The sequence below is a fragment of the Eucalyptus grandis genome, chromosome 2 (assembly GCF_016545825.1).
Source record: "Eucalyptus grandis isolate ANBG69807.140 chromosome 2, ASM1654582v1, whole genome shotgun sequence".
Classification (NCBI taxonomy): Eukaryota; Viridiplantae; Streptophyta; class Magnoliopsida; order Myrtales; family Myrtaceae; genus Eucalyptus; species Eucalyptus grandis.
The window spans coordinates 46180900-46197517 of record NC_052613.1 but is presented as its reverse complement, the minus strand read 5'-3'; the positions used below and the strand labels follow the sequence as shown (position 1 = coordinate 46197517).

Genomic DNA, 16618 nt, shown 5'->3' with positions numbered 1-16618 from the left:
CAGCACTTCGTCACTTCTTTCTTTAGCAACCGTGGTTTGATTATTTTGCCACGGACTAATAGGCTTGTGACGGACAGAAATTAGGATTAAAAAATACAGTGAACTGGTGCCACTAGATGATGTTCATCTATAAATATGGACAACGTGGGAGAAGATAATGATTCATAGATCTACATAACTCTTGCAGACGTAAAATAATTAAAGCAGTAAGGAATTGTTTGATAAGAAGTAGAAGGGTATTGGATTAGCCAGTAAATGCGAACAATGAGTTATGTATACATCTTACACGTAGGACTTTGAAAATTGCAAGGAGATATGTTCAACCAATAATTTTTTTTGGAACGAGAGTACTATTTTCAATCTGTGTATGATTAGAAATGTTAAGTTTCTATGTGGAGGAAGACTCTACCTATTCTAAGACTATAAATTATTTACATAAGCGATGTTGAATACTTTGACGTGGTCGAAAATCAAATAATATAAGGGACATCTAGTCTCTTCGTAATAGTTTGAACCACGTACATGAAAACATAAGATTAGCTAGGCGTGGTACTGGTCACTGAAATTTCGCATGTGAATCATCTGGTTTTACTGAGTTTGCATCAGGGAATTCTGTTCCATAAACTCTTTCAAGTGCCTGGAGACACTATAGCTCTCACTCTCCCTATCATTTCCCGACAGGACCTTACAATTATTGTCTTAGCTTTTTGGACCACCAGAACTTTTTGTGACAGCGCCATTTTCCTCCTACTGGAGTTAAAAGGTCTTTTTCTTCTTATTCTTTTACCATGCAGTCAAATCTTAATCTGGAGCGCCTCGGGATAGAAGTAATTCCTAAATGAAGCCAAACTGGCATCATGATAACCCTCTTTTGTAAATACATTGTAGGAGAAGGCCAACGAAACACTTCTTCTAAATAAGAATAATATCATGATTATCTCTCTTTTCTATATATAGTATGACTACATTTGATGTTATGAGCCAAAATTCGCCTGCCATTGCTTGGTAAGATCATCTATGAATGCTGAAAATCTTTAGAGTTTTGAATCGCTAAATTGATGTCATTGAGTCTTCCCTATAAGAAAATTGACCGCTGCAGTCTCGAGCAAGATATATTATGATAGAGGTTGAACAGACAACGAAGTTGAGGTAGGAGCACGAGGCTTCTTAGTTGACGGGTGTTTGCATGGAATTCAGCACCCTTAAACCCTAGTTTGTTCCTTGTTTGATATTGGTGTGCCATACGAACTTCGATAATGAGCAAAGCCCCGAAGGTAAGTTGTCAAGAAGTGGAGTAGGTACTGCCTTCTCTCTCTCTCTCTCTCTTTTACCGTATAATGAGTCCGCTTCTGCTTTAATGGAAATATCTGATGTATATAGCTAATGTCGCCAGGAGCTTGTCCATGGAGTTTGTGTGTAATTATGACTTTGTCTTGTATGATATCCATTCTCATTATCTCCAACTTTGCAATTACAAGTAAAGAATATCATTCCTTTTAACTGTATACACAGGATGCAGCTACAAGAAAGGAAAACAAATGTAAATGAGCATCCAACTTATGATTAGCGCACCATGATGATTATGATGTAAAAGGGTGGTTTTGGAGGGTTTCCCTCTGCTTGCGATGCGTGAAATCACAAGCTTAGATTTTTATTTTTATTTTTATTTTTATTTGGGGGGGTGGAGTAGGGACGGGCAAGCGACAAAAACTTGAAGCGAAGATGGAAACACATGAGGAATAGTACCCTCGTTTTTTTATTGGATGGAATGTGATGATGTGGCAACTTACACGACACAAGCACTGGACTTCCATTTTTCATGTGTTGAAGCTCCAACAAATTCGGACTAAAAGAAAATGGCATTATTCTACGATATTTCAACTTATGTTTATGTGGTAAAAAAAAAAAAAAAACTTATGTTTATATGGACTTCCGGATCATCTATTTTACAAAATACAATATACTAGATAATATTAATCAATATAACTTCTATTGGCACTTAAATTTTGGTGACCTGTTCAATTATTCATTGCATTGAAAATTAAAAATCAATCTTGACCCCTAGCAAACACATTTTTTTATTAAACTACATAGAGTCATTATGAGCATATTTCATTTAAATACATATTTGTCGAATCGGCAACGGATAGAGTTGAATGGATAATTCTGGAGTCAATTAGGAAATTTAACCAAGCCGGTGAACATTATTAGGAGCCGAATTTTTCATTAAAAAAGCCATGTTGGAAAATATTGAATAATTGAGTAATTTCTTTTGATATTATCACAATAAGATTTGATGAGAAAGGAGTCTTCTTTCGTGGAGATATGGCGTATCTTTTAAGATTTTTAATTCGAAATTTATAATCCTAGACTTGGCACTAAGGGCTTCACATTTTGAATTGAGGGAGAGGGCTGCACACGATAGACACGGTTAAAAGTGAGAGGCGGTTGCATTGAGAAGAAAGGAGAACATCCAGAGAAACTTCAGGGCCGAGTCCCTTCCTCGCGGTTGCTGTCCCTCGTCGAGCACCCCGGCCGCTTCGTCTTGCCTCAAAGCCGACCTGCACCGGTGCAGATCCAGCGCTACGACCAGCTCCTGCTGTTGCTTCCTCGTCGACACGGAGACCGACGCTCTTGCTCACGGTCAGCAACTCTCGTGCTCATCGTGTCCTTTCTGTGCCTCACAATTGTGCCCGACGGAGCGACCAACGGATTCATCCCCTCACGCCTTCATCGATGTGCAATTACCAGAGAAGTTTGCTGACCATCACCCAGCAAAGCAACGGCCCACTTCGGCAGACAAACAGGTGGATGAGCAACAATAACTTCTCTCGGGGCAGCCACAACAAGAGAACACCGTCAAAGGTCAAGGTTCTTTAACGAAGAGCTTTGTCGTGCTTGTGAATTCACGGTGAACCAGCACCTTATCTCAGCGTTCTCCCAGCAACGATTTACGAACTTCACCGTCCGTTGGTGCTTTCTCATCACTAATCTAGCCCAGCCACGCCGGTCATTGGGGAAACGCCGTTGTAGCAAGTCAATTAACGACCCGAGGGGCCCCTACCGTGTGATCCACCGCCTTCGTGTAAGCCAAGCCAAAAGCACCCTTTGGCTGAGAAACCCACCGTCGGCTATGCGAGCCGCCGCACCTCCATCGTGAATCATCGTGATCCTGTGCCACAATCCATCGCCGTCCGTCAGGTCTGATCTAGAATCGTTATCCACACAATATTCCGAATTAGGTAACGATTTCGTCTGATATTAATTTGAATATTTTGTCAACGACCATCCGATCTCAATCGTGAGATATGATTCTTGCACTAAAGTCTTCAATCCATAACCATTTAGATATATCTTGTTTCCAAATTTTAACGGATGTGATATTCTTTGCGGACAGGTTTTTATCTTTTATTTGATTATTTCTATAATTGAATATTGTAGATTAGGTTAGATTCTGTTAGATAACCTTGAATGTTTAGATAGATTTTTTTTTAGAGATAATATTAGGGTAGAATCATGCTAGATAGAATTTCTGTTAAGTTAGGATATTATGATAGAGTGCATATTTAGGTGGGTTTTGGAAGGATGGAATTATATTTAAGTTTAAATTAAGATTGAACATGGATTATCTCCAAGTTTAAGTTTGATATCATCCTAAACTTGATGGTTAAATTATGGTTATTTTTAAATACGAATTAAAAGATGAAAAATACCAAAAATAAACATGTGCATGCCATATAGGTCTAGTTGCGTCATCCATGCATCACTTTTTGCCTCATTAACAATGCCACGTCAACTTGCCACGTCATAGTGCCACATCATCAATACCATGTCGTGTCATATCACTATCCACGTGATTATATATGTATATGTATATATGTTATGTCATTGCTTGCATGTCTTTAGTGATTGTATGTTAGGCTTATGAAATTATATGTCATGCTAAATAGTTGCATATCAATTTTGCATGTCATTAGAAATTACATGTTAATTCATTTATTAAATCGCATCTCACGTAGAGTACTTTCATTAGAAATTGCATGTTGAGTTAAAATAGGCATACTTTGTGCGTCATTACATTTAGATTAATTGTAGGTTATCTTTCATTTAAGTAAGTGAATCTCGAAGAAAAATATCGAGTGGATTGCATGTTGATTAGAAATCATATTTAAGTTATTGATGCGATATTTCTAATTAACATTACAGATGCTTTCGTTGCTTCGAGATAAGTATTTTCTCTATGTGCTTGCAATTTATTTACTACTATGCTTTATTGAGTATTATATAATAGTTGCATACCTGCATGATCACCTCACAAATTAGTAGATAAGTTACAATGACCCAAATTGTGTGCCAATTATTTTTTTTGATAAAATTACAGTACTAAAAGGGTACTAAATCTCTCATTACTTTACTTAGGCTTCTAATCAACCCATCAAAGAATAGACTAGTGACAACTCCTAATTGAAAATTATTTGCCTATTATAACTTGAATCCTAAGTTGTGAATAGATATGGATTTGTGAGAATCAAAGTTTAAGTCTAAATTTAATAGTCTATTAACCGAACCTTAGAGGGTTCACTAGAAATAAGGTCACAACAATCACATAAATGATAAAAAAAAAGTATTTTGCACTAAAATTTCAATTCCCATTGTCGGAGGCAAAGTCAGCATGCAATTTGGAAACTTTTATTGACACATTAAATAGATGAGGACTATTGGAGAATAAAAATTGAAAGATTGGAATTACCACAATGTCTAGGTTCTTTTATCTTTTTCTTGGGTCAGAAAGGAGGATTTTATTTCACCTTTAATAGGAAGGTACACATTAATCTAAAAACCATTATATAATCTTTCTATTACTAAGGAAGCTTCAAGCCAAATTCGTTGGTGAGGAAAGTACATCAATGCATAAATTACTTTAACTTTTAGGATATGTTGCTCAAATCAAGACTTTCATTAAATAAAATGTCATGTCATATAATTTTACTAACATAATTCATTTACTCAACAAATTTAAGCACAATTGAAAAAGAAAAGAAATGAAACAAAAGAAAACACACAATTGGTTTATGTCCAACCACAAACATCATTGTCGCTTTCCATTGTTGATGTCCACAATGGCTATTTGCCACTATGTTGACACTTAAATTTTGACGATCCATTTTGGCATTTCATCTCATTAAAAATTAAGAGTTATTCCTAATCTTTAACCAAAAATATTCTTTAACTTGCATATTAGAAGCATTTTTAATAGAAAGAAGCCCACATGAATCATATTCTAATTGGACTAATGCAGAGAGGTTATGAGCATAATTAAATTTTTTTGACTAAGCTCGTAGGAGCACAAATTTCGGCCAAGCCCATTGAAGATATTTGTGCGTGCATATTTCACGGGCTATTATAAAATTGATCCTTGAAAAATGTATGATTCCTTATTACATCTGAGTCTTTTGAGTTTATGATTTGTTGAATATGTGTATATATTGTCTTGGTGTATATATATTGATTTTAGGTTGAGTTGTCTTTACACCTATTCTTGTTGAGTTGGAGGTGTGACATTTCCCAAGCATTTTAAGGTTTTTCGAAGGAGATGATCGATCTCATGTTGTTTGTTATCTTCATACTCATTGTTAGTCAACTTCCATAGCTTCTTTTCAATAGTGTCATAAACCTTTTGCACTATGAAATCAAGATTTTGTTTTCAATTAGGGAATTGCTTGTGAATCATAATGAAGTGTACCACACACTTGTGCATCATAAATTCTACAAGAACCTTATCTCGAAGGAAACTATAAAAGAGTTCTCTATGGTCACACAACTGCTAACTTCCACCTCCCTTTTTCTTTACTTCTTAAGGTTTGTAGAACCATTGTCCAGTAGCCATCATGCTTACAATTTTGGTTTGTCCAATATCCTATATAATTAGATGATGAGTACCTAATTGAATATTACACAACAAAACATAATAGTAACTAAGGGGACAAACTTTTCTACAAAAGTTAACAAACAAACAGAGTTTTCACAATATAATAAAGAGAATGGCATAATTAAAGTAACACAAAAAAAGATTTTTAAAAAAATTAAAAAAATCAATCACCATAATTAAAATATCTAATGCTCAGGTAACAAAAGTCATTAGAGGGGGAGCCAACGGATAAATCAAGGAGACAAAGAAAGATATATATCCATCATCTGATTTGATTTGTTATGGTCGAAAGTGAGAGAAACTTGAACAAACCGATGTAACAAGCATAACATAAAAATTCACACTACGCTTCATGATATAGCAATCCCTAAAGGATGAAGTTCTCAAAAAAACTTTGAAAACTCAATGTCAATTGAATTTCATCTCCTTTTCCATAGGATCTAATCCAGGGTAAATGCTTAGACGACTTAACATTATGATCCTCTTTGGAAAAATCTTCACCTCTTCCGTTTAAGTAAAGTTGGAAGTCTCCACTTTCCTTCTTCTTTAAACTTTTGTTTAATTTTTCTTCTTATCATATTATAGCTATCATTCAGAAGGATCCTATATGAGTTGTCGATCAGAACATATATGGATAGAATTTATAGTGGGGTCTAGAAAAATAAGTGATTTTTGCTGGGCCTTTATCCTTTTTTTAGGTTCACTAGGATTCATATTAGTTGAATCTCCCTGTTATCTCGGTAAAAATTTGATGTCTTTAGTTCCGTCTCAACAAATTCTTTTTTTTTCCACAAGGGATCGTGATGTCTTTCTACGATATCGCGGGTCTCTTTAACGTTCTTGGTGGAAAAAAAATGTGAATGAGAGATCCCACGAAATTGAATTATGTCCACGAATCTAAGAAATAGTGATAATATTTTGAACCTGCTATTGCCTAGAGGGCTTGTGGCAACTGTGCTTAGAGTGAGTGATTATTGCTAGGGGTGAGCGTGGTTCCGGGTAGAACCGGGAACCGGAACCGAACCGGAGGAGGTTCCGGTTCGGTTCCCGGTTCTAAGGGGACCGGTTCCGGTTCCCGGTTCTCTTTTTCCGGGAACCGGCGGTTCCCGGTTCCGGTTCCCATAGGAACCGGAACCTGAGGAACCGGAACCGGCAAAGTTACAAAATAAAAAACCCTAATTCTTTCCGTGCGATTCCCCCTTCCGTTCAACTTTCCCCCTTTCCCTTTCTTTTTCCCTCTCTCTTTTCTCCACCTTTTCCTCCTCACGTCACTTCCTGCCCCCACTTTTTCTTTTCCTCTCTCTCTCTCTCTCTCTTCTCTTTCCCCCTCTCTCGGCCGAACCCCCACCTCTTCTTCTTCTTCTTCTTCTTCTTCTTCTTCCTTCCTCTCGCCGGTTGCTGCTTCACCCACCACCACACCGCCGCCCCACGCCCTACTCACCACCACCTCTTGGCCACCAAACCCCACCACCCACCGCTCGTCCAACAAGCCGTCTCTCCGTTGAGTCCGACGAGCTGTCTTGCCATCCGCGCCACCGTGAGGCACCGCCGCCGTCCCCAAGCCACCATCACCACCTCTTGCTGCAGCTTGCTCGGCCGTCCGAGCCATCATTGCTCCGAACCGTCACCACCTCCGCCCGAACCGAGCTCTTCCCCCTTGGCCGTGGGTTGAGCCGCGGCTGCCGCCTTCTTCGGTGCGCCGTTCATGCCGCCGTTGGTGCCGTGAGTCTCGTGCCTTCGTCACCATCGCGCCACCGTCGCCGCGTGCTCGCCGTCGCCGGATCAAGAAGAAGCTGGTGAAGAAGAACCGGAACCGAACAGGCCCATCCCTCCCCGGATTCGCATGCGAACCGACAACACTTTCCTTCACGTTTTGTCCAAAAAAAGCCGTCTTTTTATTTTATTTTATTTTTTGTGGCCTAATTTTTGTCGCCGAAATCGTTCGGGTACAACGCGAAGCGTAGGCACCGGCGCCGCACCAAGCTAGGGTTACGAGGTGTTTTCATGGGAGGAGTTGCTTTTGCTTTGGGTTAGAGCTTTTTAGTTGTTGCGAAAGAGACCTTGATGCTTTTCGATTATTGCTTTTAAGCGAATTGAAGACTTTTAAGGAAGCAAATAGCTGCTTAGATACAGTGCTGCTTTGTTACTCTCGAGCACAAGCATTTTTTATATCCGATGATCTGCGAATTGTGGTAGTTTCTGTTGCTTCATGTGGTTTTGATAGTATCGAGAGATGGGATTTTAGTGAATTTTAATGTTGCTTCAACTTTATGTCTTGTTAAGCTTGTCGCTGTTACAACACATTGTGTTCAACGTTCGGTGCCTTTGATCGGTTCTGCTAATGATTGGCCTGATCTTCTTATTTAGATGAGACTTATAGGCTTGTGTTGGACCTGCTTTTCTGTTCGGTGCTTGTTGAGGTCACGGTGGTGCTTGTTCTCATAGTGTGGTAGTGATTATTAGTGGTCGTCCTTCCGGACATTGGGAGCTTTTAGTTGTGTCAATTCTGAGGAATTTCAACTTATGTGGTATTGGTTTGCTATCTGCAATGTCTAAATAAGAGTAACATCGTTTATTGGGCATCTTCAATAGCTTCAAGTCGGTTTAGCATGTGAAGTGTGTTCTAGCATCGGGTTGCGGGATTCATGGCTATGTCGTTATTATTGCTGCATTATTTTCCATTTTTTAATCTAAAAATGAAAAATAAAAAAAAAAAAAGAACTGTTGGAACTGTTGGAACTGGAACCACCCTAGAACCCGTGACGGGGTAGGTTCCGGGTTCTTGGTTCTGACGGGTAGGTTCCGAGTTCCAAAAAATGAGGAACCTGTACCCGAGGGTAGGTTCCAGGTTCCAAGCAGAACCTGTAAGGAACCGGGAACCGCTCACCCCTAATTATTGCCCCATCACGATCTTGAATGGACTTCGATTTGTGGACCTGGTGTTAACCAAAGTTCACGTCGCAATTAGGCGAAACTATTAGTATACATTTTTCCTTTTGCATTTGAAATGATGTACCTATTGAAACTAAGGGGTGGAGCGTTCAATGAAAGTAAGTCTATATATAGTTTGGCACTTTCCTAGATATGGCAATGCACAAAACCTTATACCCAACGTGACATTCATTACCAAAAAAAAAAAAAACCAAACCTAGGGTAATAATTACACAAAAAGCTGCTTTAATCGCCGTAGGCTCATCCAATCCGGTATGTGAATATAGTAATAGTGGTGTGCTATACATACATACATACATACATACATACACACTTTCTCTAAGTTTAAGATGTTAATATAACATTAAAATTTCAAAACTTCACCCCCTCTGCATCTTTTTTGGCCTCATATGCTCTGGTCGCCTTTTGTTGAACGCTAGTGAAATACAAGCCCCAACATCACCATCATCACAGCCACATTGAATCCATCATTACCCATAATAGGACCAGTATCAACTGCAACAGAATCATCACCATGCCCCTCATTTGTATCCATCTCACGAGTGAATATAATTCTAGAGCTTCTCTCTAAAGTTTCTCTCTATTCTTTCTCTAGAGTTTCTCTCTATTCTTTCACTAGAGTTTCTCTCTCTATGATCTTTGCAAGTATGAGCTAGTAAGGCTGACTTGGGTAAGAAACTCCTAAGATCGCACTAGTAAGGGAACACTATTTTGATCAACCCGTGACAAATCCCTAAAGGATGAAGTTCTTTAAAAAGCCTCTAGTTTAAAAAATAATCTAAAACCTGACATGCACTTTTCTGATTGAACTCATAGGATAGTCAAAACCCAATCCCCAACTAATTTATTATTTATTACCATTGATCGAATTCTTTAGAAATCACAAAAACCTGCAAGCTGAAGCTAAGTCAACACCAGTAGAACTCCTTGATATGCATCTAGCATCCAAATCATTATGAATCCTTACAACATCGATATGTAGAAAAGCGATATGTATGACTTTGTTCAAAACTATGTATTTTTGTTCGACAATGTATCGTTCATCAAAACTTCCGATACTAACTCACAATGAAAATGTAAATTGGATTAGCATGATCACTCATACTTTTCACATAACTCGGAATGAGTTTTCTGAGCCCACATAGTGAGATAAGGAGGCATTGAACAAAAATGGAGGCACAAAATAGTCACCTCAATAACAACCACATGGTTTTTGATCTATTTCAATGGGGTTTAGAACTACAGGATCCTCCTAAATGATAGCCATAAGACAATAAGAAGGAAAGTTAAACAAAAGTTTGAAGAATGAGGGAAGTGGAGACTACTAAATTTGCTTAAAGGAGAGAAGTGAAGATTTTTCCAAAGAGAATTGTAACATTGAGCCATCTAAGCATTTATCCTAGATTAGATCTTATAGGAGAGGAAATTCAATCGACATTAAGTTATCTAAGTTATTTCAAGAACTTCAACCTCCAGGGAATTCTATATCATGAAGTGCTTGTAACATTGGTTGGGTTCAAGGTTCTCCCACTTTCTACCATAACAAATCAAATTAGACGATGGATATATACCTCTTTGTCTCCTTGATTTCTCCATCAGCTCCCCCTGTAATGACTTTTGCTACGTGAGCATTAGTCTTCTTCCTAAGTGGATATTTCTGCATTATGGTGGTTGGTTTTTTTTTTTTTTTACTTGAATTTTGCCAATCTCTTTATTATCTTGGGAAAACTTTGTTTGTTTGATAATTGTTGTAGAAAAGTTTGTCCCCTTGGTTATTATTATGTTTTGTTTAGCAATATTCAGTTAGGTACTGATCATCTAATTATATAGGATATTGCACAAACCAGAAATGTAAGCATAATGGTTACTAGACAATGGTTCTACAAACATGATTAAGAAGAAGAGGAAAGGGGAAGTGGGAGTTAGTAGTTGTGTGATGATAGAGAGCTCTTTTATGGTTTCCGTCGTGACAAGGTTCCTGTAGAACTTGTGATGCACAAGTGTGCAGTACACTTCATTCCGATTCACAAGCAACTCCCTAATTGAAATCAAAATCCTAGTTTCATGGTGCAAAAGGTTTATGACGCTATTGAAAATAAGCTATGGAAGTTGACTAACAGTGGTTATGAAGATAACACACAACATGGCATTGATCAATATGGTTGTGTTCAAGTTTCTCCCACTTTCAATCATACCAAATCAAATTAGATAATGATATACATCTCTCTCAATTTCCTTTATTTATTAGTCAACTCCCCTTATCGGGGCTATTGTTACGTGAGTATTGATCTTCTTTGGTAGTTGATTTTTTATTATTATTATTACTTGAATTGCGCCTTCTCTCTTTATTATCTTGTGAAAACTTCGGTTCTTTCATCGGAATCTCACCTGAAATGTTGAGGGCTTGCAAAGAACTTGGTAACAACACCAATTGAGGAAAAAGATGATTCTTCCTTCAATCTGAATTTTTTTTTTGGGACCTTTTTCTCTCTTTTTTTTGTCAATTCCTCGCTCTCCCTCCCTCCCTTTGCTCATTGAAATTTAAAAATAATTAAAATTTTGATTTTTTTCAAACTTTGTATTAAAACAAATATTTCATTTGTCAAGGACTTGAGCCCAAGCGCCACCATGCATGGCCTTCATGGACTAGAGCTCAAGTATTAGGACCCAAGCAAGGCCTCTATAGATCTGGGGTCAAGTGCCAAGGAATCGGGCATGACTACCAAGGTTCAAGTTCAGCCTCAAAGGACCCAAGCATGGGCGTTGGGGGCTTGGGCTTGAACCCCCAATGACCTGGTCTTGAACATTAGGACCTAGGACTTGAGAACCAACGTTAAGATTTTCAAGCCCAAGCGTAGAGTCTTGAGTCCAGGTTTCAATACTTAATTATATTTTGGAAAATATTTTCCGGTTTTTCAAATAGGGCAACCATTTTCCTAAATTTGGGCATAATTTTTTTGTTGATTAATTTTTCTAAGCGAACCAAATATCATAAAATGAGGAAAATGTTTTTCGTGAAATGGACTAAGGCTTTGTGGGTTTCGTGAATAATAAATGGTTTAGAAAATATTTTCTAAATATGATTGCTTATATCACTTGCAAATGAATGAACAAAAAAATATTTTCATTATTCACAAAAATAATTAGATATATTGACTAATTATTTTAGGCGATCAAGTGATTATTTCCAAGGAAATATTTTTTAGTTTATTCATTTTTCGTGAGACAAATGAAACCTAATAGTCAAAGCTACTTAGTTATGTCATCTTTTTTTTTTTTTAGTTAAAAAAAAAACAAAATATTTTCGTTATACTCTTACAGAATTGGAATGAGAATAATATAGGTATTAATGTGCATACCCCAACGAAACTCCCCTTATATATATATTATGAATCATAACGAATCGACATAATATTATAGTATTTTCTCTTATCACATAGTTGTTGTTCTTAGTTTGATTAATATAGTATTACTGTATGATGTTTAAAGTTAGATTGAGACCTTAATAATGTATCTCAAATTTTATATTTTATTTGTAAAAAGAAACTCTTCTTTTTTTTTTTTTTTTTTTTTGGTCGGTCCTCTCTCATTAAGGTTAAACATGTTGAAAGTGTCAAAACTCTTCTTTTGTTATCTACAAAACTTTGAAATATCTAATGCAAAAGGAAAAACTCCCCTCATTTATTCAAATACAATAAAATTATCCGAAAGCCCACTTTAATATTAGGATTGTCTTCTTAGACTCGAAGGCTGCGTTTGGTCGTCCGGATTTCTAAACAGGATAGGACTAGATAGGATAGGATAAGAAATCCATGGATTTCTTCATATCCCATCAACTGTTTGGTAAACTACGGATTTAAAGTCGGATATCCTCATATCCTATCCAATCTACTGTTTGGTGAACTACAGATTTAAAGTCGGATATCATCATATCTTATCTAATCTATCGTTTGGTGAACTACGGATTTAAAGTCGGATATCATCATATCTTATCTAATCTATCGTTTGGTGAACATTAGGCAAGTACAAATTTGCAGCTTTAATATTTACAAAATCATCCAAAACAATATATCTTTTTCAAATTAACAGATTTTCATCGAATTTCATGATTACGCATCGTAATAATCTTTTCCATTCCTTTGAAATAATCTTTTGGATACCCCCTTCAACATCAAACGTTTTTAGAATAACCTCAATTTTAATATATTCTTTACCCAAAAAATAATTAACTTTACCCTATATATATATATTCACTTTGAAACATGAATTCTTTTTCTCTCTTACAAGTTTTCATTCGTTTCCATTTTGTTGTAGGTCCAGTACCAAATTAAACAAATGCCCAATTAGAACAAAGCATAAAGTCCAAAGTTCATTTGTTTTTTTTTTCCAGCAGTAGATGCGAACTATCTTGACTTAAGGCTTCTTTTAAGTTCATGGCTAGGTTTTTTGCCAAAGAGACAGAGAAACTATTTATGAAAATAAAAGACAGAGGTAAAGAAACATGGTAGAAAATTTAATGATGGAAGATAACGTGGTAGAGAAAATTTAATGATAGAGACAGCATAGTGCTTCAAATTTAAAATGATAAAGTCATAATTCAAACATTATGTAGGAAATATATGTCTCAATAATGACAAATCAGCACCATATTACACATGTCTAATAGAAATGGGAAAAAAAAAACATCTTATAACGCAAGTCTTGCAACAATGGAAAACAAATGATTTTTTTAAATAATATAAAATCATACAACTCCTCCATGTCCTCGACTTGCATTCCACTCATTAAACATTTGTACTGCCAAATTTTGCCTCCATGTTGCCCAATGATCCGACGGCTCGACAACATCAATTGTTTCCACATCTTCAATAGTGGTAGCAACTTCATCTAACTGTGCCTCGATTGGATCAATAGCCATTTCTCTTCTTATCAAGTTGTGCAGAAGGCAACAAGCTATGATTATTCGACCTTGCGTTCTAATTGGATAAAAAGATGGACTCCTAAGAATAGCCCACCGTAACTTAAGTAGACCAAAGCATCTTTCTATGACATTTCTAGCTTGAGAATGCTTCAAGTTGAAGTACTCCTCGGGTGAATTTGGTGTACGACCTTCTGTCCACTCAGATAGATGGTATCGAGTACCTCTATAAGGAGCAAGAAAGCCCTCCCCATTTGTGTATCCAGCATCTACAAGATAATAATTACCTAATAACAAATGATGATATTATTAATTGTCTTAGAACCTGTAAAACCTACAATACATAGAATGCAATATATTGATAAAGGCTTATCTTACCAACGGGGATCTTTAAACCATTGGGTTTAACTATAGCATCTCGAAGCACTCTAGAATCTGCTGCTGAGCCTTCCCATCCAGGTAAAACATAAACGAATCTCATATCACGTGAGCAAACTCCTAATACATTGGATGTAATCTCACCCTTTCTATTTCGGTACCTTGGTTTATCAACCTCTGGAACACGTACCCTTATATATGTGCCATCTAATGCTCCTAAGCAACCCTAGAAACATAAAATTAATAAAATAACATTCTCTTTAAAGTATTAAATTAGTCCATGAAATAGCATAACAAACATACCTTAAACCACTTCCATCTCTCGTCGGCATATTCCTCTGGAACCGGTTCAGGTGAGACAAGAAGCACACTATGCATTCTTATCACTGCATTTAAAACTAAGTTAAAATACCTACTTATTGTCTCCCCAGACCTCATAAATCTGAACTTGATGACTCGATTTTTCACGTGATGGGCAAGTATATGTAGAAACATGGCCATTTGTTCTTCTATAGTTACAAGTCCATCTTCTTTTAACCCACCAATTGTACGTGCCAACTCGCATAGTAGAGTAAATGTACGTCTATCCATCCTAAGTTGTTCCACACAATTCAAGTCATTGCTCTTAATGAGGCGGTCAAGGTGATCTAAACGAGCTTGGATTCTAATAAATGTCCGATCCTTCAATATATGCTTGCGGTAGTGCCTTTCAGCAGCAGTGGACACTACTAGCATATACATCATACACAAAAGCAACATTTGGAGGCTCATCTCCTCTAATATAAGAATGGTGAAAATTTCATCTCTATCATTGTGATCCATTTCTAATGAGAAAAAAAAAATAACATTAGACAAGTACAAATTAATAGGTTAGATAATAGAAAAAATATATAAGATAATATCTTTTTCAAATCAATAAATTTCAAGGAGGTTCTCCTTCCTCCTTGTAGTAAGGGGAAAATCCTTGATCTCGTGGATTTGCTTCGGCTGTTTTTCAAAGCCAAACTTCCAAGCATACCTAGCGAACATTTGGGTATATAATTCGTGCATTCTCACCACTCCCAAATCACTCCCACAGCAATTGTTTCATGGTATACTAGATAGAGACTTCGAGCATTGAAATATGCTAGACTAGGTTTTTGATCTATTAAGAAATATTCTAAGCTTCTTCTGTTTTGGGTATTTGCTCCTTTCCTGACTAGATTTCCCCCGATCAAGTTAATGGTATCGTGAAAACAATCTCTAGAATGAAGATAGGTGTGATGTTCTCAGTTTACCAAGCGCTGCACAAGCTATTTCACAGCCAAGAATCTATTAACTTGCGACATGTGCATATTGTTATTTGCAGAATTTGCATTAGACATCACTTCCCTAAAATTTATGAAGTGAAAATTGAGAGCACACACACGAAAAATATCCTAGTGCAGTGAGATTTTTTGCATATCTTTACATGGTTGGTGTCTACATGGGCACATCTTGCTTTAGAAGCACCTAAAAATCTCATGCACGGTCATCATGGGAAAGGCGTTGGGGGAGGGAGGGGGGTTGGAGAAGGGAGAGAAAAAGCACCGGCAAAACAGGAACAATTGCAAATCTTTTTAGTCAGCCACCATAGGAACATTGTTGATTCTCCACAATTACTTAATTATCTCACAAAGAAAGAGAGAGAGAGAGAGAGAGAGATGCAGTAGCCTTGGAAATCTGAGTATTGAAGAACAAAACCAAGAACGAACAATTCGCGTTGAAGATATCTAATATTTTGCACAAAAACAGAAAAGGCCTTTATAAATCTACATATTCAAAACTACCAAGAAGACGATCTCCAATCAAGCAACAAAAAAACCTAGAACTAAAATTCTGACCTACGTAAGCTGAAACATAGATGAAACAGGAAAACAATCCACAACTACTTTAGAAATCAACGTTAGAGAGAGAGAATGATTATTTACCTTTGAAAATTCGTCGCTTTCATAAAATTTCGATGAGAATCAGAGAGCGAGGAGAAGGCTTCAACGTCGATACTTTGGAAACAGAGAGTCGTCTGTGGGTGAACGACGGAGAAAGAAAAAAAAAAGCGTAGGGTTTTATGTTTCGGATAAAAGAAATCCTATCCGACCTTATCCCACCCCCGGATTTTTTATCCGGTCTATATCCCTTCTATATCCGACCTTATCCTATCCTGGCAGAGCTTCCAAACACGGGATAGGATAAAACATATCCTATTCTGATTTTTATCCGGTCGACCAAACGCAGCTGAAGGGTCTAATGATCTTTTTTTTTTTATCTGAGACGATTCCGTCATGAGGAGCAGCGTGCACACGTGTCGGCATCAGGTCACTTCCGCAGAGAACCCAGCAAACCTCGGCCGTCCGTGTCGAGAAGACCCGGGCGGGGCCCGCCCACGATAATATCTCCCCCCCAAAAAAAATATCCGGTTCAAC

General features: G+C 37.2%; 1 protein-coding gene across 1 annotated transcript; it reads right to left on the bottom strand.

Annotated features, from left to right (window-relative positions):
- Window positions 1–13625: 13625 nt before the first annotated feature.
- On the bottom strand, window positions 13626–14999 carry LOC104433194 (protein ALP1-like). The gene is made up of 3 exons (XM_010045869.3): window positions 14481–14999; window positions 14178–14403; window positions 13626–14086 (listed from the first exon to the last, which is right to left on the bottom strand). Exons 1-3 carry the CDS (start codon window positions 14997–14999, stop codon window positions 13626–13628), a joined length of 1206 nt encoding a protein of 401 aa, XP_010044171.2.
- Window positions 15000–16618: the final 1619 nt, after the last annotated feature.

Bases quoted from the DNA above. Each gene is read 5' to 3' on its own strand.
- LOC104433194 (XM_010045869.3), bottom strand. From the start codon at position 14,999: ATGGATCACAATGATAGAGATGAAATTTTCACCATTCTTATATTAGAG. The intron at 14,404-14,480 runs GTATGTTTGTTA...TTATGTTTCTAG, and splicing joins AGAGATGGAAGTGGTTTAAG to GGTTGCTTAGGAGCATTAGA. The intron at 14,087-14,177 runs GTAAGATAAGCC...ATTTGTTATTAG, and splicing joins TGGTTTAAAGATCCCCGTTG to GTAATTATTATCTTGTAGAT.